We start from the raw sequence: 26999 nt of genomic DNA on the forward strand, positions 1-26999 counted from the left end.
TCAGATTCGACTTGTGCCTACATGAGAGTAGGTGAGGCATTGATCCTCACAGTAATTTTTTCCAGTCCACAAATCCTATTTTTCATCTCGCCCTACAACGGATGTTGGTAACTAGGTCATAGAAGGTGTGGGCTAACTGTAATCATAAGTTAGATTGCATGGCAATCCTTGTAGCTTCAGTTAATCCGTTGTACACGTGCACTTTTAATGCTTGTCTTCCCACATCAAACTTTCGTTAGGGTGCATGCAGATAAGATATTTTTAAATGTCTTGATATGACCGATAACACCGTTTCCCATATGCGTTTGAGTGGAACATTTCAAAAGAAAAATTGAAAAAAAGGAAAGAAAGAAAGAAAAAATAGTAAGTAAAGAAAAAAAAATCAAAACGCTTTATTAGGCATGACATGGAGGTAAACACAGTTGTTTGCAATATAACACCGATGAAGAGGGAGGGTTGAAAGAAACTCGTCTGTCATCATATCTGAATCAGACCGGTCTAACCTGTTGAATGCTAGGAGGATTATTTCTCATCCTTAATGTGTTTTCTGTCGTACAAAGTATTCTCAATCCACAAAGGAGGAACAACGACATCGTCAGTGTCCAGTATGAGGTCTAGGAACTGTCTCTTCGCCGAACAGATTTCTGATGGAGTGTGTACAGACATGCTTGAGTAAATAGTATTTAGCCAGCAGATCTCATAAAAATGCGCTATACAAATAATCCTTTGTGATGCATGAAAAGTGTAGGAATATGTTCTGTCCTGTGAACGTTACACTCCATGACCTTCTGTAGCAAGGGGACTTCTTACTTTCGCACCCAGATCTTACCTCACTTCTGGCCAGAGGATACAAGATACCTAAAACTACACCGACTGCTAATAAAGAAAAAAAAATGCAGAATCAGGTTAAGAGAAGAAATGCCTCTAGGAAAAGGGCAACAAGAACACCCCAAGGGTCCGGTTATCGGTCGTTGACATCTTTCCTGCGTTTACCGTTACCTTTGTTGACCCCACGACCCAGGAACGGTGGACATGTGTCACGAGTCACATCTAAAACAAATGTCAGAGAAACTCTGTCAGATCGTTTTCATTTAAGAGGAAAATGACAAAGAGCAGAGCTTCTGAGTTAGAAGATAGATGACACTGGTGTGCATTGCCGCCTGATATCGTCATCACATGGCTGCTCTTTTGTTCACGTGCTGGAGACGGTCACGTGGATGTTCTGTTCACGACTTGCCATGTCATGTCTGATGAGTTTTTATGTCGTCCATTGGTTTCTTGGACCAACTCCAAAACTTCATGCATGTGAAATACAGAATGCAGTGAGAAATTCATATATAGGAATTGTTAAAACTCCAGACTCCAGTATTAACCTGAATATTGAAAAGGCACACAATGAATTTAGGACACGTGCATTTAAAACTTTTGTACAGTTAAGAGAATTAAAAAATCGTCTTGTCTGTCTATCGTGAGCAAAAAAAAAAAAAAAAAAAAAAAAAAAAAAAAAAAAAAAAAAACCAAATTAAAAAAAATGCGTTCGGGAAAAATAGAGACACAGAAAAGAGCAAAGACGACACCTGAATAATAATGCTTCTCTCCTCTTCACCTGATCCTTTGCGAAACAGTAAAAATTCTCATTTGCGCGTGTCTCTACCTATCGTTTGTAAGGCACATATTATATACAATAAGGGGAAAAAAGAGATTAAGGCAGAGAGAGAGAAAGACGAAGAGAGGAAGGTAGAAAGAGAGAAGAGATGATGCTGAAGCAGTAATGTTTTTCTCCCCCTCACGCGATCTTTTGCGACCCCCAGACAAACACGACCACGCTCTACCCCTGGCATTTGTCTTGGAGATGATTACCGTCCATCTGCTCCCATCAGCAGGACCCTAAATGCTCCGTTCCCAGGCCACTCCCATGTGAGTGGTCGTTGTTGTTGTTTTTGGTCCTGTTTGTTTGTCTGACTGTTGGCACTTTCGGGTCGTTGGCCCTTAAAGGTTTCGCCGCTGCCTGACTCATGGCCCCTGACATTTGGCCACTCGTCGTTAAAACCGTTGACAACAGCTCCCAGGCAAAGAACGGAGCGATTGCGGGGGAGCGATGCACCTCGGACACAACAACGCCGGCCTTGTGAGGACCTAGTTTTAGAGATCGGGTGCAGTTAAAAAAAAACTCCGCAAACAATTGTCCTACGATCGGTGTTGAACCTAGAGCTTCAGGCTGTCAAGCGAAGACCATGCAAACATCCATGCGCCCATGGTGTAGGCAACGGAAATAATGGGTCTCAGTTGTTGTGCATCCACACGGTCAGACCTGATTTGTTTGGTCAGTTTGTAAGGGGGATGCAAGGTAGACTGCAGTTCAGATGCCAGAATCGTTGGTATTAAATAATGAACTATTGAACGGTCGGTTGATTAATTGACGGATTAAGTGAATGATGGGAGGGATAGGCATTTCAATTCGTGAACTTAAACCACAGTTGCAACATGTTATTTCGACCATCCCGCCTCTTACCATATTTTATGAGACTGATTTCCTCTAAAATTTACATTTGGCTACTTTCTCTACTTTCTCCTTTCTGAGCTTCTTCGTGTTCCTGGCAATGTTCACTGTGGGTGTATGTATGAGTGTGATGCTATCATCTGCGGTGATAGCGATGAGGTAGAAAGGGTTCAAGGTTCAAACTTGAAGGCGCTGGTAAGGGAAAGGACATTTGACTAATAGTCTTTCAGTGATGGACGGCTCAAGGACGACAGACCAAGGAGAAGAGTTTTCAAGGCCGAGGACCAAAGGTATTAACCCTTGGTCGCCTCCCAGCTGCTGGTGACTCACTCAGGAGGTCCTCAGGCGCCGCTAGGTGGCGCTTGTTGACAGGAGGTGGATAGTCCCCACCCTGTCGTCTGCAGAACTTCAACTGCTTCGCACCGATCTACCCTCCATGCTGCTTGTTTGCCGGATGTGACCAGGGGCAAAGTGACCTTTGAAGCTTCTCTCTCTCGTTCGTCCGTACCACCTCTCTTTCAGCCCCTCCCTTACTTCTTCATTCCTCTGCACCAGTCTTCCCAATGACCCATTATTAACCTTTGTACCAGCAGACATCATCACCAGTTGAAAACTTTTGCACTAACAGCCGTTATGACCCAGTTTGAACGTTTGCACCAAGAGACAGGATGATCTAGTTCAAACCTTTGCACCAACTGTCACAATGACCCATTCGGAACCTCTGAACTCGTCTGATCCAGACATCGACGAAAAAACGTCGACTGCTTTAATATGAATATCCGTATCCAATACCGCAAAAATGTATCAAGAAAAAACTTTTTTCATCATAAATTGGGAGGGACGTGACAAACTTAAGGCTGCTTTTGCTGAAAAGTTATTGCCCTTTGAGATTTTTTCCTTTTTTTTTAGCGGTCCGAGTGGAATATGTGGATAGTAAACTAGAAATCACGTGACCAGTCCCACGTGTACGAAGAAACCTGATTTTCGCAGATCGTCGCAAGGAGAATTTGATTGTTGTGATGAGATTCACGAAGATGCGGCGTCAGACAGCGTCAGATGATGTTAGGGCGAGACGGAACGTGAAAAGGGCGAAGTGTCCCACCACAGCAGAGTGACCCAAGAGGTAAGTAAGGCTGATAAAGGACATGTTCTCGGTAAATAATGTTAGAGATTAATATTACATCAGAAAGAGACAGGAATTCAAGACGACTACGATGATGATAATGACGATGACGACGACTAAGTACATGTGTATGTAAATCAGCGGTTCAATGTATCTTTATATTTATTAAAAGAAAAGGTTAAATATTGCAAACGTATCACGACCTGTTCGAGTAAAATGGAGAACTATTAAAATGTGTAGAGTACTATTTATCATGTAGGACACTGAATTCCACAAACTGATGAGTAAGCATGCATACATCTTTATTTTCTCTTGTCACCCTGCGAATTCTCTTCATATTGAGCTCCAAGTATGTCAGACTGTTGGCATCACCGCACTTGTATTCAGGTGCACAAAACACGTGCCAGCACCTTGCTTTGACCTGAAAAAGGACTTTAATTCTCTTTTTCTTATCCTCCCTTATTCCTTCCCTGAATCGTGTCAAAACTACATTCAGTCGCTAGTTGCCTTCCTTCAAACTTCAAACTGTCCTTTCTCTAGCTCACTCTTTGACAGCATAAATCTTAAAAATTATCCTCTTACTGCCAAGTTCAGGTGTACTTTCGCTCATAATTTCTAAAAATCCTTGCTGAAGCTCTTACGATATCACATTTGTAATGGCGGTGCCGTTGGTACTGTAGCCCTGTAACGGCTTCCTGACGCTGAGACTGGCGTCTACGAGTGGGTCACTGAAGAAAGAAGATTGTGCTAGTAAATGGGATCGATGCCCTGGTTCCGAAACATTTTCTACAGGTATTATTCTATTCTGCCCGAGTTTTTTTTTTCCCAGTTAAGGAAGGAAGGAGTTAGGTCACGTGGTTGGCCTCAGGACATTGACCCAGTTCTCGACTTTTGGAGCTTGTCGTCAACATCGACAGCGACATCAACGATAGCAAAAAGATGACCTTTTCAACCAAGGGAGAGTTGTTACACAAAATTGTGCAGGCTTTCTTTTAGACTTTACTTTCCCGCAAGGAAATATATTTATATGATTTAGAAATGTAAGTGTTTGTAATACAAACAACGAACGTTTTGAGCTTTTCTAAAAAAAATATTTTTTGTGATAACGTTTATCCATTTTTTAAAATATTTGTCCTCGATTTTTATTGCTTTGTTTTGATACTTTTGTTGGTACAGTGTCTGTGTGTGTACGTGCTAACAGTGTTAACTCCATTAGCAGGAAAGGAAAGAACAGATGGAATAAAAACACTAAACTACAAGAAAAAAATGAACAAATATAAATATACAGGGATAACGGATGCGTTGACAAAAACCTCTTTCCACTCACATCCGCCATGTTTCCTTTATTACAACAGACTGTATATGTACATACATGCGATGTCTCGCACAAACACATGCAAACGAGCAAAAGGCAGTGAAGGATTTTTAAAAAAGGACAAACATCCGACTTGAAAAACTTTTGCGGCTAGTTCGAGCTGACCCAACAACAAACTGTAAAAGTTAACAGGAATTGTGCTGACGTCACAAAATAAAACACGAAAAGAAATTATTTATCAAAGATAAAAAAAATGAGAGAGAGAGAGAGAGTGGTAGGGAGAGGAGAAATGACTAAAAAGTGAAGGAAACGACAATCGTTGAAGTGTTCCCCTTCCTTTGTCTCTTTGATCGAAAGTGGACAGCCGAGAAATAATCAACGTCCTTCCAGTAATCACTCGACTAAGCGGCCATACAGACACATAAAGAAAAGAAAGACAGATCAAAAAAGGAAGATAAAAAAGAAAAATAAATTGACGAATAAAAAGATGTATAGAAGCAAAGCAATAAATAAAACAAGGAACGACCACAAATGGGAGATCATCAAAATGAACAAAACACGATTCAGTAAAGAAATAAATGCGGAACATATAAAAGGAAGACGGGGAGAAACAGAAAAAACAAGAAAGAGGAAGGACGAGACATGGAGGAGGTGGGGGAAGACGTGAAGGCGGAGGTTGTTGCAGATAAAGAAGATGAAGTTTGGAGTTGAACGATTGTTGCAACTGGCAACATGGAGGTTATGCTGACCGAGGCTACCTTTCCCTCCTTTCTTTGGACCAGGAAAGATGGAGTAAAAGAAAATGTTTAGTGACAATCTTCTGACCTGACTTGCAGCAGCTGCTGTGGCGGCAATGCGATGCTGTACGTGTTGTCGCATGCGGTGCGCGCGCATGCAGTGACGTAGCCCGGGCTCTCGGGGGGGATGCTCCTCGCGCGCAGTCAGCTGCGCAGCAAATTAGTCCGCTTCTTTTTTTCTGCTGCATCTCTCCGACATTTTGGGGGAGACTAGTGACAACAGAAAATGTCTGAATTTTCTTTTTTTTTTTTTTTTTTAGTTCAGGTGCTTTAGTCTTTTTCCTTTTCCTTTAACTTGCAAGTTTCCTTCTAGCACTAGTCGCTTTATTTACAGATATTTTAAAAACAAAAGTAGTGTATATGTACTGTAAGTGGCTCATCGTCTCTAAGTCATACCATTCTCGAAAGCTACGCAACCGTCCCCTTCCAAAGGAGTAGAGTGGCGAAGTCCAATTTTGAGGTCGAGCATACTAGCCAGGTATGACTCTATTTACTTGCAATTAACCGTTACACCTTCGTTATTTCCTAACTTACTATTACTTTCATTTATTTCACTATTCACATTTAAAGTCCTCTGATTCATCGAGATCCACGTTTCATGTTACATATCAAGATCCACCTGTGAGAGCCATCATTCAGATGTATAATTATTGAGATCCATCATGTTCATAGCTTGTCTAGTGATTCTCTCACCTGGAGAGGTCGTGTAACCTCGCGGTTAGTGACTCTCGACTGTGATTCATCAGGTGACAGGTTTGAGAGTCTCCTAGGCTTGAACTAAAAAAACTTCGCCTGCTTACATAACAAAAGTAGGTACACTTTTCAGAGAAGCTTAAGGTGGGAAAAGGAGACGGGTGGGCACCACCTTCAATAGGTCGTACCCTGGACACTGTGTGCCACTTACATTTACAACCCATTGGGTTATAAGGCTACTGAACTCTTTACGTTTAATCTACCTAGCAGATACAACTTTCTTGTGTTTCTTTTGGTATTCTTGTATTTGGGCCATGTAGAACTTCCTGATAAATTTGTATCACGAACTCTGAAAGTGTGGCAAACACCTTATTAACTTTTATTTTTATTATTATTTTTACCCAAATCTTAATCAAGAATGAGGTCGATTTCTCCAGAAAGCTCAATATATCTAATGAAATGTTGTCTCTTTCTTTTCTTTATTCTTTTTGACTGCAAACAGAAGAATTTGGGGAATATCGTTGACAATACTGACCTTTTGAGTGAATAAAACAAAACTATACAGCAGGTTATCTTCTACACGAATTATCGGCCTACACTTGCTGCTTTGCAGTTTGCCGGCTTATCGTGACTGAAGATGATGATCTTTGAGTTCGTGATATGTGTTTTCTGACCATGCTAATAAGGAACTCGAAGCCAAGTTTTTCGCTAATCTATGTCATACCTGTCGAGGTGTATATATATATATTCAGAGGATTATCTGTGACTCCGATATGTATCGATGTCCTCACAAAGTTGTATTACTGGACTGCTGGCAGACGATTTTTTACAATTAACTACTAAAACGAGGCAGTTGTGAACAAAGCTTCCGGTTTATTCACATTTCAGATAAACTACTAAAACGAGGCAGCTGTGTACAAAGCTTCCGGTTTATTCACATTCTTTGTTTAGGCTCGCCCAGACATTTTTGCTAATTTTCCTATCAGTCTTACACGCTTCCTGACAGACATCTTGTACACGTGTCTGACACGTTTTCTGTCAGCCCCCTTGTACACATTTCTGACACACTTCCTGTCAGACAGTCATCTAACACACCTTTACGCAATGCTTCCTCGAGACACCCGAAGAGCACTTTTCCCATTCCCCTCTTAAGATCCACTTAAAGAACCCATTGTTTCTTCTCTTCTGTGACAACGAGGAAGTGCTGTGGACTTTGAAGGTTGCTAAAAGGTTAAAGTTTATTGATCACGATGTAGAAGACCGCTCGAGAACACAAGGATGACCGGTCTCCTATAGACTGGAAAGAGGTGAGACTCAACGACAAGAACTTTTAAACACACGCTTGACTTCGTTGAAAATTTTGCAAATGCCGAGAGGTATTGGCAATATAACTCCAGTTAGCTGCCTTATGAGCGCAACCTTTTATATTTTTTAAACAAAGGTTTGCAAAGTTCATCTGTACCCAAAGTCAACTAGTGGTGAGAGGAATACTGAGTGACTCTTGTGTCGGGCCGCAAGCCACTAGTGGTGGTTGGTAGATTCGAGACATGTTTTCATTGCCCACTTTTCACTTTTCAGAATATGGTTAAAGATGGGGAAAAAACTAAAGTCTGTTATTATCTTAAAGCTTTAAAAATGTCGAAATGTTCAGGAATGTACTTTCAGAACCTGAAAGGCAAACAGTCTTCGACTCACGAATGGTTTCGAATCCAAGATGATAGCTCAGCTGCAGAAGAGAATGAAAAAAGTATAAGATTTAAGATTTTTAATTTTTTTCTCGACCTTTTATGGTCACTGAAAATATTAAAAAGAATGACTAAAAAGAGAATCCCCATATAAAGTACTCGCTCTCTCTTATTCTCATTTGTTTACACCTCTCCATATCGCTCTTCTTCTTCCTTTCTTTTATTCTTTCTTCTTCTATATCGCTCATACACTTTGTCTCCCACTCTCTATTCTCTCACTTCATATTATCTCCTTTATCAGCATAGACAATACGCAAGAAGTTGAAAATGCAAAATTAAAAATTCCATGTTGCACATGGAGGTTTTCTTTAATTAAAAAACTGCAGTTGTGAAATCGACGATGGAAGAAGACATGAGTTACTTCATATGAATGAAAAGGAGTGAGTGAGGAGAAAATCAAACATAAGAAAGCATCTAAACAGTTCTTTGCTCCCCCAGCGGTAATCTCGTTAGTGACGTCATTACCATGGGCGACAACATCTGCGCCAAGCTTTCCTGTTCAAGCTAATCATCTTTAGCCAGAGGGGAAGCAAAGTTCCAGTTTATTTTGGAATTCACCCTCTGAAAACCAATTATACCTTTTATACCTTTTTTCGATTTCTTTGTTTTAAAAATGTGTTGTAGTATATGGCAGCTGCATGTCAAATAAAAGAAATGGCGGCGCTAATGCTCTTCAGGGTGACCTAATTTCATAAGCAAAGACTTTTTAAAAACTTTAAAATGCGACTTCGAAAAAAATAATTCACCAGAATAGAAACATGGCCGATCGAAGACAGATAACAAATGTAGCCTGGAGCGAAATTTTATCTGAACTATGGCGAAAGAAAAAAGATAATGAAGAAGAAGAGGATGAGGATGAGGATGAGGATGACAGCGACGACGATGGTGTTGAGGAATGTATTTTAAAGGATGTATTTTAGGCGTACCGAAAGTGGTTTCATGTTTTCTTCTAAAAACTCATTTAAGTCGATTCTTTCAGTGGGTCACCAGTGTTAGCATTCGCAGGATTTCGGTTAGTTTTTCCTTTTCAACTGGCTTCCATAGAGTTTTTATTAATTTTCGCCTCTAAACTGGTGTCGCTGTGTCTGTTGGAGGCAGCTAAGATGTAAATGTCAATGTATTAATCACTCCGTTTCCCTAAGGGTAGAGTCAGACTGTACGACACAAAAGAACGAAATATGTCAGGAAAGAACTGGTCCACCCATCTACAACAGAACTAAACCTTCGTTTCGTCTACTCAGGTCAACTCTGGGGTAGAGATGTAGTAGTTGACTACCGAACAAACAAGGAGAGATAGTAAAAAGAGAGCAGAAACGATATCTTCAGAAATGGTGGGTTTGTAACGGACGTGCAATGCCGGCTTTATTTGCACTTTTCATCCATAGACTTAACTGTCATCGTCCATTTAAAGGTTTCTTGCCTTCTGAGCTTACCAGTGGGTCATTACTGCATACTTATCCACAAGGATAATAATCTTCCAGAAAATGCACTTATTTCTTAATGTTAAAATCCGTGTGGCCTTTTTGGACTGAGATCATTACTTATCACTCAGTTATTTTGCTCACGTTCGCTGCAGGCAAACGGTGGATGACAGTAAGAGTAAGTCTTCTAGCCGTAGCCCACATTTTCTCATTTACTCATGACTGCGAACACAGATGGTAATTACCAGAGCACAAGGCCACCGAGACGACTTATGCAAGCAAGGACAATCCTTCTGGAAAGAAGGGGTCACACAGAACGGCAACGAAAGTCGCGGGGAAAAACACGGAAGCAAATGAGCAAAACATGGTCATTAAAAGGACGTCCTCTTAATCTGAATAATACCTTGCCGCCGACTGGTAACTGGTATTCGTAAAAGCAAATTAAAAAAACAGCAGAGCTTAGAACAAGCAGCAACCTACACACCAAGAAATTGTCGAGAGCATTTTTTGTGTACCCAGACTGTCATGCCAGTGCCTTAGTTTATGCTTTCGATTTAAAGCACTTGTCTAACAGTCGCAGCAACTACAGAACTGTCCGACAGCTTAGGTAAAGACCCCTGAGGATGTCCAAGAGCCGGGGGAAAACTACAACAGATACTTTGTGGTACAGGTGAAAACGAAGACCAAGGTGTGCAAGCCTCGCACAGTTCAAGGACAGGACACAGCAAACTTGATTAGCTCACCTGCAATATTTGTTATCACCCCTAAGTTCCTGTAATGCTAGTTACCGCCCCTGAGGTTCACGCGTGACTGACGAGGTTAAAAAGTCTGTTACATTTCAGACGAAGGAATTTTTGGATTCTTAATAATACACCAGACCTTTCGTGATTTAGTTTAAAGAGTTTTATTAAAATTTTCTGATTTGATGAGCGTGAAGACAACTCACTAAAAAGGGATAGTGATGCAGCACACAGTGGTGAGAATATTATAAGTAGTGTACAGATGCGTGCTCGCGATTTAGAGATATATAAAAGGAATCTAATTTTAAACCAGGTACTGCTATAAATGTAACGAGTTCTTAACAACTGTAAATGTAAACACCTACAATGGGGCAAGACGAAAACTGAAAAAATCCCGGTGGTGTTTTCACGGAATTGCGAGACTATTAAATAATATTGCTTCTGTTTTGCTGGTTCTATGAAAAGTTATATGACTGGGCCTCAAGTGTTCTTTGAATCAGATCCTCTCATATTATGCCCTGCCCTAACTTTTTCCAAGTGGAATTTTCTTAATTATTTTGCAGAACTATATCTGACTACCCTTTGGCTGTAGTAAAATTGAAGATTGACTTTATTCTTTATTCTAGCTTTCCAAAATAAAACTTTATTGAATTCCTAGTGCTAAAGCTTGTCCAAAGTAAAACAAACTTTTGCTAAAACAAAAACGTTACGTCCTTGAATAGATATTAGTTTTTATTTAAAAAAAATTAAAACAGTAAAACAAGTGAGTAATCGATCTGACAACTCTTTTACGAAATCACGAATTGTGATTTTGTGCTGCACGCTTCTCAATTTTCTTTAATACAATTCATGTATTCAGTGAATTCTATAGATAACGTTAGCTAATGTTTGGGGAAAATACTTTCATTTTTTTATTGTGTTAAACGCATTAAGTCAGAGAGAATAAAACTGAAAAGTAAAAATTAAAAAAAATAATCTTGAAAGACTGAATGTTTGTTTATAACAGTGGGGAGTGTAGCTGTCAGGAACACACGCTTACACAAGACAGCGCCGTTACGTTGGCTGTGAATCTTGTCCATGGTCATTAGATGACGGTCTGGTGGGGAGTCGATGACACTTCAACACGAAGCCATCGTTGCGCCTTCGATCGCTTCCTCTTGTAATTTTCAGCCAATGGCATGCTCCGGGTCAAAGTTAATTTATGACGTCAGTGGGAGAACGTGATGGCGATAGACTTGAGAAGCGCCCACAATGCCCTCACCCTGCCCTACATGCCAAGGGCTCTCTTCATGCCGTCTACCTTCAGCAACAATGCGAATGAGGTAAAGTGCAATGGCCGCACTTAGAAACCTTCGGGGGGAAAAAGACAAGTGTTTGTTTGACCTATATAATGATGCACGCGCATCCGTAACGGAGAAAGAGATGAAGATAAAAAAGCAAAAAGCCGAGTGAATCGATAATTTTTGGGTCATCTGTCCTGTTGTACAAGTCAGACACTGACTCTTGTAGATTGAAGACAAGAGAGACCAGCTGGCAGACACGCATCTGATGCTGGCTGCGTGAGCTGAGATAACAACGAGACATACATTTACACAAACCTTTTGTTTGTACGATAATACTTAAATATCATTTAAATTTTTTGTTGCACAAAGGTCTTCACTGGACACTAATTCTTCCATCAGCGCTATTGTTAAGCACCCCTAGAACCACTGTATTACCCCACACACACATCCACCCGACGTGGATCCGTAACTAGAGAAGCTAAACACAGGTAATCACTCTGATTTTGTATTTCTGCAAAGGTGAAATGGCTACCTGAAAGTGAGACGATGACCGTGGACCTTGTTTGTGTGGAACGTAGGCGAAATTACTTGGAGTACAACCGCCTACCGACACAGAGCTGAGAAGCTGTCAGCAATGCTGTAAACAACGATACAAAGGCTGGAGGGAACAAGGAGGGGATCACGTGGCGAGGGTACGACAGAGACCTACACAAGTCAACACGAAGCAGGAGTAACTACAGGGTTGGAGTCTGCGAAAAGACTGCACACTGACGCACATTAGTACACACATGCACACACACACACACACACACACACACACACACACACACACACACATAAAAGCACACGCATCACAAACACACAAACACACACACACACATACAAACACACACTCTCTCTCTCACACACAATTAAGCAAGTAAATTAGTGCAAAGTGTACATGGCTTAAATATACCACTAGTTAACATATCCGATGTCCAATGAATGACCGAAAAAAAAATCTAGCAGCTACCCACCCCCAGTAAAAAAAAAAGAACAATTACATGTGCACGTGTGTGTGTGTGTGTGTGTTCGCGCTCGCGTGCATGCTTGTATGTATGCAGATGCACCCATTCGTATGGCTGCGTGCATATAGGAATGTGCATTATTATATTTGCATATGTCTGTGTTGTTTGCATTGATGTATTAATATATTACTGCACCTGTGTCTATACGTGGACACACATGCATGCCTGTGTATTTATGTGAGCGTGTATAGGTATCGACTCTAGCCGCTGGAGACCCCAGCCCGAAGCGGCCGACCATGTCCCCCCATTGCCGATATGACCAACGTTTGCATAAAGTACTCTTAAATAATTGTTACTTTATGTGTATATGTTTGTTTTATATTGTAAGACATTGTATGTTATGTGTTATGGAAGTGTGAGACAGAATAAATGTTAAAAAAAATCTTAATAAAAAAAACTTTTGCTTTAAACCCTCGATCACTACGAGGATATCCTTTATGGGTACCCTTCTGATTGCCCGCTAGTAAAACACTTCCAACTCTTCGTCCCCATGGACAGAGTAGGACAGCGTAGACCTAAATGAGGGTCTCATTGTGGGGCCTGGTAGCGATGCGGATGGAGATTAGCCTGACCAAGCTTGCCGCTAGAGTCAGCGCATACGAAATCAGCATTCAGACCTGGTGAGGCGGGCATCTGAACAAACGGAGTCCAGCTGGAGGTGTAGTCCGTCAAATTCCTCGGCGCGACCATCGCAAACAATTGTAGCTGGTGCCGATGCAGTTCTATATTACTTTTAGGATGACTTTACATGGGTGGCTGATTAGCCTGATTATTCTGTAGCTTTGGCACTGTTTCTGTTACCTTTTTTGTGGAGAGTATATGACTAGCCACTGCGTCCACTATTTAAGCCATTCTTCGTTTCCAGATTCTTTGGTGAGGGCCCTTGTTTTATTCCCGTGCGGCTTGAACAACAGAGCTGGGACCTTAGCTGCCTCCATCCCTAACCCTATTCCTTCTTTGCACTTGGAAGATGTTTCAGGTTTGCTTTTACTTTCTCTCTTCAAGACTTTCTTCTAGATGTCCTTCGTGACCCATGGTTATTCGATTTTCAAAGGGAAAAAACTTTTCTCCTACTGTGCGCAGTGGTTGTCTCCCTTTCTGAAAAAAAGAAAGAAAAAAAAAACAAGTTGTATTATTACTATTTTGGGCAGCAGGTGGCAAACGGTGTTGTGGGGAATATTTTCCGATTAAAATCAGATTAAAGTCAGAAGTCATGACGTCACACGTAAGAAGTTTTCTGTCCTCGAACGATTTCTCATTTTATGAATACAAATATAGAAGACAGCAATGATGCAAAATCGATCATGAAAATCTTGTTGGATTAAAATACCCATTAATTTCATCTTTTTAAAAGATGTTATTCCATCACGTAAGAGACTGAAAATTAATAAAGACTAAACTGAGTTCGTTCCTCTGAAAATAACCTTAAATATATACCATCCTCTATTACTTTTACTTTTTTTTTTTTTGAGAAGGGGGGGGGGTAAACAACTCGGTGTAAATATCATCAAAGAATCATTTTCTCAAGAATCTTAAAACAATGCAATCAGCAAGTGCACCTTGTTAGAGCTTCACAGGATTTGACCTTTTCTGTCAGTTTTGTCTGTGTTCATAGGTTACGAGTATGGTCTCAAAACCTCTTTCTTTAAGAAATATCTTCCAAACTCCAGCGAACTGTTCCACTCACTAATTTGTTTCTCGACTTCTCCCTTGAACTTTATTTATGTTTGCCACAGAGACATCCATTTCTTGTTTCTTGTTTTTCTTCTTTTCTTTGATGTCCGGTAGAGACTGTGACCACACGTTTTACAAAGAAAGAGAGAGAAAGCTTAATAATGACAGGCAGGTATAATGAAACCTCATGACCTGAGTGTATCATGTATAGCGAGGACATTTTGCTCTCTAACTGTACTGTTATATAATCTTGCAGTGTCCGCAATGTTAAATTTTACTTTTTTCTATATCTTAATATTAATTAACAATATCACAATTTCCAGACATAATTCTTTTCCTTCATTGCCTTTACAGATACGGGAGGGGGGAGCAGATAGGTCACATAGTGGTTAGAGCAACAAAACCTGAAGGTACTCACAATAGCTGGGAGATGTAGTCGACCCCGCTGTAGAATCTGACCCCACAAAGGGTGGGGAGGTAAGACAGAAGGGGAGTGAAGCTGGGCACCGCCTTCATAAAAGCAAAAATACATGACCCTCTGATAAGAGAGCTCCAAAACCTCACTTCATACTAACGCAATTACCTTTATCCATTTTTCCAAATGTTTAATTTATGATAATATGTAAAAATATATAATTTTAAATATTATTATTTAATAGTACAGTAAAGCCGCGGTGATTTTGGCTTCAATATTTTTTTGATATTCCAAAATTTAGCTATTTAATCTGACATAGTGCATAGCATGTCAATCAGGGACATTTGAAAAGACAAAATGACAGCTGTCAACATCTGTCTTGGGTGTTTGAGAGGCCATGTCCAGATCCACACGATCCATAGTATCAAAAACTTGGGATTCAAGCATTTTGCATTCGCGGATAACTGGACCGCAGCTTAATGGCCATACACTGTATTGTTTAAAGGAAAGAGTCATTTCACCACCAAACAAAAAAGAATGATTGTTGCTGCGGGCGAACCTCAGAATTTTTGTAACAAGTGTGTAAGCATTAACGCCAATGGGCAATTATAACTTATGGCATCGTACTTCTGCATGTCCAGGTGACTCGAAAACAGTTTTTTGCAAGACGCATACGTTTCTTGAATACACTGGAATGTTCTGTTTTCTTGTTGGAGGTATACTTGTAAGTAAATCATCTATCAGCATACCAGAAAGAACGAAAGTATATCATAGAGATGAAGAAAGAAAAGACTAGCCAGAAGAGAGGATTATAAGAAAGACAGACGAATACAGAGGGACAGACCCAGCCATTACATATTTTTTATTATTATTATTATAAGCGCTGTAAGATTTTCGGCAACAGAAAAGGCAAAGTGGGGCTTTTAAATTTGGAATTTTCCACAAGGACATTCGTTAGTAAGGGAGACAACAAACGCTGCATTGTAAAAAGTACAGCGTTATTTCCCTTGTTTCTAAAATATCTTTATCGGGAATTCCGAAAGTCGCGTTTTCCTTCGTTGTGCCTAAAAATAACATCTCGTCAGACTGTTTTTGAGTAGGAAACTAATCGTCAATTTGACGAGACAGCCGAGAAGAATGGCGTCCAAGTATTATGATATGAGTTATGGAGATGAAAAAGAGATCGCCCTTGTACCCAGGTAAGTTTTACATCAAACACTGAGTTTATCGCTCAGATAACTTCAAGACAAAACACTAGGGTTTCTTTGCCTCTGTAGTCGAAGGTGTCCGAACCTCTATCCCACTCTTGTCCCTGATGAAGTCAGGTAGTTGTTCGTATGAAAGAGAGATTATAAGAGACACAGCTTAGAGGACTTTTGAGTGTGGTCGATGATAAATGCTCTCTCGACGCACATCTGTATTTTAAAAAATCATTTCAATATATATATATGCGCTTATATTGATGTAATGTGCTGGTTTGGAATGGTAGCTATATAGGTGACATGGGTTGATTAGGGCTTAATTCTTCGGATTTAGTCCCAAGTGATAAAGATGTGAATCTTAAGTGAATCTGGCGCGACGTGGTGTAGAACATTTCTGTGCGCCTGATGTTCGTTCGTTCGTTTGTGTGCTTGTCCCGACACTGTCTATACCGATCGACGAGCACAACACTAGTCTATTAACTGCTTATGGGCCGTGAAGACTAACTGAATTAAGGAAATAAACGAATTCATCATTATCACTATTAGTGTCTCGGCAAGAAATAACCAGGGGCACTGCATCTGTAACCTAAGTATCGAACACACACACACACTAAGAAGTGACTAGAGCCGAGTGTGGGTGCTTCAGGTCTGGAGACGATTTACAGCGACTTCTAATGCTCAGTCCAGCCTGTACTATATTTTACACTTCTCTTCCCCGACCCCTAAAATCTTATCCCGATCTCGAACCCTGAGCCTGTGAGCCTGTGAGCCTGTGAGCCTGTGAGCCTGCAAGCTGCTGTATGTGCACATCATGTTGAGGTCAAACTCTTCTACTATCTTGGCAGACATTTTCTATTTCGAAGTCCATTTGGTCTCAGTTCAACTTTTTAAAATAATTTTTCAGAATTCTAATGTCTATAAATTTCATCCCCGCCCCCAAATCAATCCCAGATCATACTCAGCAATTTATATCAGACATACTGATCGAACTACTGTGTTTTACTTTTCATCAACTTGAATCTACCCTAATTGAAAAGGATATTAGTTAATTTCTTGAGCAAGACAGGCCTCTGTACTGTTTTCGTTTTCCTGATGAGTATATAACTAGAGCCCACAAAACGGAAATTTCCGCATGCATAGTTTGTTATTTCTTAATATGTAAACAGACCACAAAAGTTTACAACAGAATTGTAAAAGGCATGGAGGAAGAGAAGTTGCGATCAGTTCCGATGTCTGGCCACACGACAGTGCCACCTGGCGATCAGAAAGACGATGAGGAGGAAGATGTTGGCGTATTTAAAGGGTTAACTTTCTATTAACAATGGTTTCCTTTAACACGTCACTCGTGGGTCAGAAGCTATTTTTAGCGAGTTGCAGTCTAATCATTGTTTACTTCCAATGTTATTTATCTAAAGGGGTTTTCCTAGGTAATTTTGCTACCCTCGACATGTTGATGGATCAGTTCCGACACTTCACATTATATTACCAATTCTATGTCTGCAAGTTTCTACTGAAAATGCTGCTGTTGGCTTGTAAAATGTATCTGACAGCTTTTTTCATTTATTTTATTACTTTAAACCATCATCATTGACATTCGCATTCACGCAGATGAATAGAATGTGCTGATGAACTTCTCACAACACCCACAATAATGACATTTGTTGTCTGTGAGGACACGATCATGTTTAGCTGTCTACTCCCTTTGTCGAGAGTGTTCTAAGGATTTCCGTAAAGACTACAAGGACATCTATACAAATGACAAGTTAGTCGACAAGACGAGCAGCGCAGGGATGTACCCCCCCCCCCTTCCGACTTAAAATACATACAAACAATACATTTTTTATCACTTTACCGAGACTTAAAATCTCCTGGTGTCCCTCACCCCATCTCCCGGTCAAGTCAAAATTAAAAATGGGAAGAAGATTGATGAAAACTCGGCAGCGTCAGTAGTCACAACCGAAACAGAAGAAAAATAAGAAAAAAAAAAAAAAAAAAAACAAAAAAGAAAAAGACGGAAAAGGAAGAAAAATACACGATGAAGGAGAAAACGAAGCATAAGAAGGATTTGTAGGAATTTTAAGTCGGTGGGGCAGTGGCTACAGTACCTGCCACCACGATACTGAGAACTGGATGTCGTTGGTTCGTATCTCGACACCGACCTCCCTCTCGCTAGATGCGACTGTCGGTAGTTTTCTCCGGGTACTCTTAGTGTCATGTGATGTCCTGAATCACATCCTGGGGACCTACCAAAGTGGAAACTGCGCAGATGACACATTTATTCCCCTCGTATCCTCTATAGGAGATTCGTAGGAGTCCTCTGAAACACTTTGTTCGAACGCCTGGTTCTTCTCTTGACTCGGGATGCAAGGTCCACGTTTGGCAGTCGTATGGCGACAACTAGGGTCTTGTAAAGCTGAAGTTTAGTGCTGAATACGACACTGATGCTGTCTCATGTCTAAGCCTTGCTATTGATGCCAATGCTGCTGCGACCCTGAAACAAATGTTCGCCGCACAGCAACCGTCCTCGGAAACGTCAAGGTACTAAAGCTTTATGTTTCCTCCAGCAGAAATCTATTCGACAGATTTCCTCTTTACCAGATCCGGGAATGTTCACCATGACATTGTTCTTGTCCATGCTACGAACCATCCCATAACTTCATCGACTGTTATTGCATTGCATTAAACACGAGTCTGTATGTGTGTGTTTATATATATATATGTTGAGTGTGCATACATGTGCATGTTGCAAAAAAGTATTCAGTTCAGCTTTCAAAAGTATTTTTTTTTATTTCATTTTGAACTTGTTTCAGGAAAGAAGTATATCTGGCTCGATATGACGAGAATGGCGTACTACGTCTGTTTCACCATACCCACGATGACACAGTGAAGGAGCGAGTGGCGAGGATCATCCACGACGGTTTGATGGAGATGTGGGATGTGGAGCAGCTGTTCGACTTGCAGGTCATCATTCAGGAGAAGGTGAGAAGCACTAGGAGTTGTTTACCTCCATCTGCATGCAGGCATCGCTCTTCATAGAGATCCAGGTGAGAGCTAATCGCAACGGACCAACACCAAAAGCCAGGGTAGCAAGCACTCCCTCTGTATCCAAGTCAGTATCCTGAACCAGGTGAGCTAGTAGTGTCGTGATCGGTGTGTCAGGCCGAACAAGGTAACAATGTAGTTTCTTAATTTGTCTTAGCCTGTTAGCATCCTAAAGCAGGTAACAAAGCAGCGTGCCTTCAACCTATAAATATCTCAAACGCAGTAAGGAAGAAGGAAGAAGGTATTTAACCTGTAGGTCAGAAGAAGGTAAACAATGTTTTTGTTTGCGTGTCTCTGACCTGCAAGTCAGAACATTTCGATAGATGTTTCATCCAGAAACAGACAAGTGGTACTTAATGTTTCTGACTGTATCTTACTAACCATCTTTTCTGTCTATTGTGACACTTGTTCCAATTCTCTCGTCTGTCTCTGTATCTGTGGGTTTTTTTTTCTCTCTGTATTGCTGTCTTTCGTTCATCAATGAGTTCCCTTGCGAAGTCTGTGTATGTCTCTCTCTCTACTGTCTCTCTATGCATCTGATTTTTTTTCTTTCTTCCTGTCTATGCCTGTGTTTTTGTGTCTTTGTCCCCTTCTCACTGTCCATCTCTTCAGTACTAATCAGATGGACCGAGTGCGAGGACTGGATCTCGTGAGCTCTTCCTTTCAAAAATGTCGGGCGTAAGAGTGTAACCATAACCCATGACGAATTAAGTCCTACAATTTTCATTTTCTCTCAGGTGTTTCTGTGTCACCGAGTAGTAATGGCGTCTTTGTCTGGCTACTTCCGGTCCCTCCTTGTCTCCGGCATGGACTTGGACGGGAAAGGTCAAGCTGCGGTGAGCCTTGACCCCAAGTACGTCACCCCCAAAGCCTTTAAGCTTCTGCTTCAGCTCTTCTACAAGGGCAAGGACGTCATTCGCCCCAACACTGCTATGGAAATCCTCAACGCAGCCACCTATCTTCAGATAATTGTAGTAGAGTATCGCTGTGTAGACATCCTCGCCAGGGATTTGGGAGAAAGGTAGGCTCTACCTGCCCTGTCGACAGACATGTGACGTCTGACGCTGTAGTAACGTGTGTCCATCGTTTAAAAGCAGCTGGCACCGATAAAATGGTTATCCCACGACTTTCCATAAACAAAATAAACTGACTCAGCATGATCTTAATCGAAGCAATTGCAGAATACAATGATAAGGATACAAGGATACACAGTTAATACTCAAAGATATATATATATGTACATACTCACCTACAGACGTACATGCATAGACATAAAGTAAAAAAAAAAAAACAACAATTACTTCAATCCAGTATATTTAGTACAGTACGGTACAATAGAATGGAATAGAATGCCTGGGGTCCAGTGTGGCCAGACAAGCAAAAGGTCAAGCCAGAGTTTCTCGTGCAGGTCGTGCCTCAAACTCTGGGAGTGGGCCGACAACCACAACAGCCAGGCGCTGGCTCTACGAGCCCGGAACGTCGCTCTGGCCAAGTTCCAGATTATTCGACAGACAGAAGATTTCCTGAAGCTTTCTCCAGCTCACGTGACCACCTTGCTCGGTCATGATAGCCTCGCGGTATGGCACCAGTAATACAGTTACAGAAATGTGCACCATTAAATAATAACACCTTTAAATAATAAAACTCTCGAGTCTTTGGAAAATAACTTCAGACCATGAAAAATATTTTTTTTTCAATAATGCTCTTGCTTCTCGTTGAAATTTTCAGAACAGTATCATAGCTGGCACAGAGCTGTGAGCGCTTTCAGAAGTAATGTCATATCTCTTAAATGTAATGGAGAGGGAGATAATTAGAATGGGCCGTTGGATATTTATTTATGTGATGGTTTTAACATTTCTTTTTTCTTTTTCTGTGAATAGTTTCGTTATGATGATGAATTGTTGGAAGCTATCTTGGACTGGGTAGGCTACTCTCGCGAGGAAAGGCGCAAGTACTTGAAAGATTTGCTTCCCTTTGTGTGTTTTCCTTACCTGTCCACCAAATACGTCAACGAGCTGCGCAACAACGACCTGATTGGTCTGAAAACTGAGTTTGGCTGTAAGTTGTTTTCTGACTTCCTCCCAGAGACCTCCACACTCATCCTTCCATATAGTGAAATAAAAAAAAAAGTATGAATTTAGCAATAACCAGTGGCACAGTCTTTATTTACAGAGCAGTTGACATGCGAAAACCGCTGTACGCATTTTAATATATTATTAAAAATAACCAATGACGTGGGAAATGGTAAAAGGAGTTTCTTAGCAATAATTGTGATATAGGAAACGAGACTCACGAGGGGTTATGTTGCGTCAACAGCCTTTCTAGACGAGGCGCTGACGTTCCACCTGGCTGGCCTGCAGAAGGACGGACGTCGGATCCAGATGGACATCTTGGCGCGTCAGTCGCAGACCGTCAAGCGTCTGATGCCCACCATGCGGCGCGTCATGGTGCTGCTGGGGGGCTGTGTGGTGCAGCAGGCGCCGTTGACCAACGTCATGGCCGGCTACCTAGATGGCGCTTACTACTCCAAGGGTCTGTGGATCTACGCCATCGCCTCGCTGCCCCACGACGTCGGCCTCCACTTTGCGTCGTCAGTCTCGAAAAACGACATCTACATCAGCGGCGGGTCAAGGTTCGAGACCACAGCGTAGTGTGTGTGTGAGAGAGAGAGTGCGAGAAAGATTTCTTCTAAATAGTTTTTCCTTCTTTCTCTTCTTGATGTCTTTCATATTCCCTACATTTTGCTGTCCTTTTTTTCTTTTTTTACCATTCTCTTTCGTTATTTTCTTTCCATGAATAATTCTGAAGCCTTTCAGAAAATGAAAACAATTTCCCTTAAATTGCTGTCTGTCCAGAGCTCCCTACACGTTCGCTATGTACGTGACCAATGAAAACACGTGGCGTGACCTAGGTCGCCTGCCTCGGGGACGTCAGGGGCACGCCATGGTGCACGTGGATGGCCGCTTCTACCTCTTGGGTGGACGGGACGTGAATGGGGAGGATGGGAAGCAGCTGGTGCCAGAAATAAGTATGTACGACGTGGAGGGCAGCTCGTGGGCGGAAGTGGGACGCCTGGAGGTACCAGTGGAAGGGGCTCCTGCTGTTGCTCTGGGAGACAAGGTTTGAAATGCGGAAAACTTATAACCGTCAGTCACAACATTACCACTACTACACCATCACTCACAGCCCCACCATCATAACATCAAGCATAATCATATCCTCTACCTTCACATCATCACTCAAGCCACCACCACTCTAACACCATCATCAAGAGCATCACCACCTAAGGGCATTAGTTGACACCACTGAGAATATTCTCATCAGGTTTACCGAAAAACGGAAATTGTACTGGACTGTCGTGGCCACTTATTGAGCAAATTCTTTTTTTCAGATTTTTGTCTTTGGAGGAAAGAACGAGAAAGGAGAGAGTGTGAGTGTAGTTCAATGTCTTGACATCAAGTCCAAGGAGGTGTGTCTGATTGCCGTGCTGCCCCACCCTGTGGACAACGCACGCGCTGTGGTGGTGGGAAAGGAAATCGTCTTGGTCTGTCCAGAGGGCATGATCTACAAAGTGAGTGGTTGAGGACAGACAGGATAGAGTTTGTGTGTGAGTGAGTGCGTAAGTATCTGCTGTACATCGGCAAACTCATTTCCCTTCTCGACCAGTCATCAGAAACTACCGAGTTTACGATTTACTGCATCCAAATTCGACATGACTATATCCCTGTCTCTTTCTTCGACCAGATCCTTTAATGACCTCGACTTTCATTCAGCTGTATATATATCCATGGCTTTTCTTTTACCTTGTAACTAAAACCTTGGCCCTTTTTTAAGCCAGTGCCGTGGGAGTATGACCTCGTACAGCTAGAACAATGTAGCGATGACCTCGAGCTTTCCATCGAGCAAAACATGATAACCACGACTTTAATCCTTATTTTGGCCAGATCCGGGTAAGCAGTGCCGCTGCTGGCTCCGAATTCAGCCGCCAGGAGTCTCATGAAGGAGGAGACCCTCTGCCGTCAATCGAATGTCTGGGACTGGCGAGCGCCGTAGCTTCTGCCAACACAGGAGACAGAAAGGTATAGAAGATGCTTCCTCTTGTTTTCTTTGAGCGGGGTAACGAGGGGGCCGGGGGAAGGTTTTATGTTTCCTCACTCAAGTGAGAGTTACACAGATCACTTTAATAAAAACCGCAGCCACGTGACTGTTCTTTTCACCAGAAGGCGCTCCTGATGCAGAAGCCTCATCTTGACCTTTCATCCCGGCCACCAGAGTCCAGTTCACAGGTCCCGGAAAACGCAGACCAAGACGCTGAAGAAGTGGATGTCACGTGGTTAGACGACCATTCCAAACTGTTTCTCGAGAAAATCTATGTTCCCAAGGGCGGTGAAGCAGACGCAGATCATTGTGGCGACGATGATAATAATGGAGACCACGAGGGCCAAGCTTTCGACAAACACTTCGAAGGCGATGTAAGCGAATTTGACTATCGTTGTGATGTGGATTCAAAGAAATTCCACATTGACGACGAAGATCCTCACCACCACGACCAGATTGGCAAGTCTGGAGACGAATACAACGAAGATGAAGCTGCAGAAGATGACATCGGGGGATATGATGAACCAGACGTTACGGATGACAAATATGGCGGAAAGGAGGCGAGAGAGGAGGTGGGAAGTAAAGAAGAACTCTTAGTCTGCAGCGACGACGAAGAAGAAGAAGAACAGGAGGACGAGAAAGAAAGCAAGGTACATCTGGAACAGCGAAAGCAGCAGTGCACAGAGGTCGCCGTAGAGTCCCTAGAACGTTCGGAGACAACAGACGCGGACGCCGCGCGGCGCACGGCAAACGCCGCCACGATGCCGCAAGCTGTCCGTCCCATCTCCATGCACATCCATCGCCTGACGACGATGAAGAAGCGGCAAGACTTCGCCATCTTCGCCCGCAAGGCCGACGTCTACGTGGTCGGCGGTCAGGCCGAGAACGGCAACTTCCTCGACGACATTCTTCTGGTGCACGTGCACTCAGGTCACATGTGCGAGTTCGAAGGTCGTCTCACCATCCCTATGTCGTGCATGCAGGCCGAGATTACGACCATCCCTTACTACTATCTCGCCCAGTTCTTTGACGCTGCCAGCTGTTTCTATGGAGACAACTAGACAATATACCGCCGCTGGTGACATTTAGTTGTCCGATGGTTTTGTTTTCGAGTTGCTTTAGATGCTCGAGGAAAGCGTTTTTAAATACAAAATATCTTGGCATTTCAGCAGGATTTCGATGTTATGTTGAATTCTTCGCTTGAAAAATACCTGTAAAAATGTTTATATGAGATTTGTGTACAAGGAAGTGTGAATACATTTCATGTCATGAAGTGTGTGGTTTTTTTTTTTGGTTTTGTTTGTTTTGTTTTTTTTGTTTGTTTTTTTTTTTGTACGAAGGTGTCATCATGGGCCGTACTGGCCATGTCTGAATACCGTTGCCATAGAAATTCTAGTAAAGTTGAAGTGTATAGTCTGAGTTTTCTTTCTTGCAGACACTTGTTAGGGCTTTGAGGCCAATGTTTGTTTTAAAACTCCATTCTGTTTTTGTATGTACTACTGGACTGTATTTGTATTTTATATCTTTATGTTTATAGACAATCACGCTGGAACATAATTAATAATATATTATGATGTAAATATTTCAATATCACACCATTTGTACTACACAATAACATTTTTTATGCAAATTTTTGGAAACTACCAACATATTTTTCTAAAGGGTCTTGATGACGTGTTGATTCTAGTGTTTAGTTCTTTAGTGTAGTTCATAAACTGTTTCGAGTATGATTTTAATAACAGAAAGGATTGCTTCGAAAGGTTAGAGACTAGGATAAGTTATACAGGTAGCTGCTGTATCAGTTGTACCTCTGGTTATGTGTCTTAAAAAAAAACAAAACTTTCCATAGTAGTTTCATATGCGTAGGGCCGCTTTGTTGTCTTGTAACGAAAGAATTTAATCGTTTCGAGAATTATGTATACGTTTATTTATTTGTACCTCACAAATGGCGAAAAATACATTTCAATCTTTTGCAGTAAGTCTTGATATTTGATGGTAATATTTCAAAGTTTATTTGTTTTTTTTGTTTTTGGTTATTTGTTCATTTGTATTGTTTTTGGGGTTTTTTTTGGTGGTGGGGGGGGGGAGGGGAATCTGTAAAACTTTTAAAATTTGCTTGTACATGCTCACGGAGTACAATAAATTTCCAATAAAAAAGTTCATCCTACTAGTCCACCACCTGTTTGTGTCGACTGAAACAACTTGTACAGATGTAGTTACAGGACGTTTCAGCCTGACCGAGCACAAAAATATGTCATCACCTAGGAGACTGCCAATCACAAACGTCAGTTGACGGCGGTGACAGTTCCACGCCATTGATGTTTGAATGCACTACGTAGCCAAGCAACGCAATCATGCGTGTCCAGTCCATGACCAGCAGTCAAGCGTGTCTAGCTCATGTGTGAAGGTCGAGCAGATGGCGGATCTGTACAAGAGTGAAGGAAGAAGTGTGGGGACAAGCTCAATATCTCAGAATGACTGGTGACCATTTGGTCTGCAAAGTCCTACATTCAGGTGTTAACTGAAGTGGCGGCTGATACCTGGATCTTCATCGGTGTACCCCTACTCTGGTATGCCTTGCTTTCGGCTGACATCGGTGTTCTCCTGGTTCTGGACTGGTGTCTTGAGTCTAACCTTTAATTGTTGATGTGTATTCTGTGTGTAACTACACGTTGACAAGTTTCATATAATGGCAGTAACATTTAGTCTGTACATAAAATCGTGTATATGTATCATATGTATCTTAAACTTAAGCAGCAGCATACAAAAATTAAAATGTCGCTTTTGTTTTTGTTTTTCCTTTAGGAGGAGACAAACTGATTTCAAATGCGATTCTCTCTTGTCTTCATTGCTGTTATTGTCTCCCTTACTTGACCTGTACAAACAAATGTGTGCTGATTTTTTTCTGAAATAAACAGATTTAATACGTTGTTCCGTACACGGATTTAACTGTTGTCTGTTGATTTTTGAAAGCCTCTTCTGTAAAATAAAATTATAAAATTACAAAGCAATAAACTAAAGTTTATCCAACCAACATTTATATGTTCTTCGTAATTTTCTAGTTGTTTAATAATACAAAATAAGGGGACGGTACTGCACACGCATTCAACATTCTGTCTCGAGGTTATCGTTCGTTGTCAGCCGTTGCAAACCATAGGTGTAGTCGCAAGTCCGTGGTCAGACTGGTATTCGCGACTGTGACCTGAGATTTTAAATGCCTTGATATCCTCAGTGAAAGGTATTTTGAATCCTGCAAATTTTTACATCTCTGGGCAACCCGCAACATGAAGTTAACAAAGATACCAAGAGGAAACCACCATGTTGAGGAGGAACGATTCAGCTGATTGTGGTGGGAGGAATGCTAGATCAGCAACGAATTCACACCTCTAGTGTGCCTGCACACACACAAAAGGGTGGAGAGGGATTGAAATGTCATAGCTAATATTAAATAACCAATATACACATATAATAAAGTAAAATTTTGAAATCCTGTGAATAAACTGGGACAACTATTTATCAGATGATCTGCAATTCGTCTGTCGGAGTGTCGCAGGTTTAGATACATGTAGTTACATCTCATTTCATGGCTGTGGGTTTTTTTTTAGTCTCGCTGATATTTAGCAAGAATTTAAATGAACACTTGCTGCCTGCTGGTATCAGATTTTATATAAGCCTAGAAGACACATCCATCAGTACCCCTTTCAAGATTAACCCGTCTTTGAACTTCCTCAGATATGGTGTCCAGACACTTAATCCCCAGACACTTCATCCCCAACGCCTTAAAATGAAATTTTAACTATAAAAATTATGAAGCCAGCGAAAAATTTGTAGAGGTTCAAATGACGTTGAAGTTAATAGCATGATTTGAATATTATTAATGTATT

General features: G+C 41.4%; 1 protein-coding gene across 2 annotated transcripts; it reads left to right on the top strand.

Moving 5' to 3' along the window:
- Window positions 1-15818: 15818 nt before the first annotated feature.
- Window positions 15819-26059, top strand: LOC112566550 (kelch-like protein 6). Of its 2 annotated transcripts, none has more exons than XM_025242781.1 (10): window positions 15819-15972; window positions 18786-18954; window positions 19755-20038; window positions 20426-20594; window positions 20898-21075; window positions 21334-21649; window positions 21873-22137; window positions 22409-22588; window positions 22962-23096; window positions 23214-26059. In XM_025242781.1, exons 1-10 carry the CDS (start codon window positions 15911-15913, stop codon window positions 24174-24176), a joined length of 2721 nt encoding a protein of 906 aa, XP_025098566.1. In that variant the 5' UTR covers window positions 15819-15910; the 3' UTR covers window positions 24177-26059. The 2 variants fall into 2 exon arrangements, with proteins under 2 accessions (XP_025098566.1, XP_025098573.1); XM_025242788.1 differs by having other exon boundaries at window positions 23238-26059.
- Window positions 26060-26999: the final 940 nt, after the last annotated feature.

The sequence above is a fragment of the Pomacea canaliculata genome, linkage group LG1 (genome assembly GCF_003073045.1).
Source record: "Pomacea canaliculata isolate SZHN2017 linkage group LG1, ASM307304v1, whole genome shotgun sequence".
Lineage (NCBI taxonomy): Eukaryota > Metazoa > Mollusca > Gastropoda > Architaenioglossa > Ampullariidae > Pomacea > Pomacea canaliculata.

What these genes read in the sequence shown, in the direction of transcription:
- LOC112566550 (XM_025242781.1), top strand. Translation starts at nt 15,911, where the DNA reads ATGGCGTCCAAGTATTATGATATGAGTTATGGAGATGAAAAAGAGATC. An exon ending in TCTGAAAACTGAGTTTGGCT is followed by an intron (nt 21,076 to 21,333) that starts GTAAGTTGTTTT and finishes TTGCGTCAACAG; the next exon opens with CCTTTCTAGACGAGGCGCTG. An exon ending in CAGAGGGCATGATCTACAAA is followed by an intron (nt 22,589 to 22,961) that starts GTGAGTGGTTGA and finishes TATTTTGGCCAG; the next exon opens with ATCCGGGTAAGCAGTGCCGC.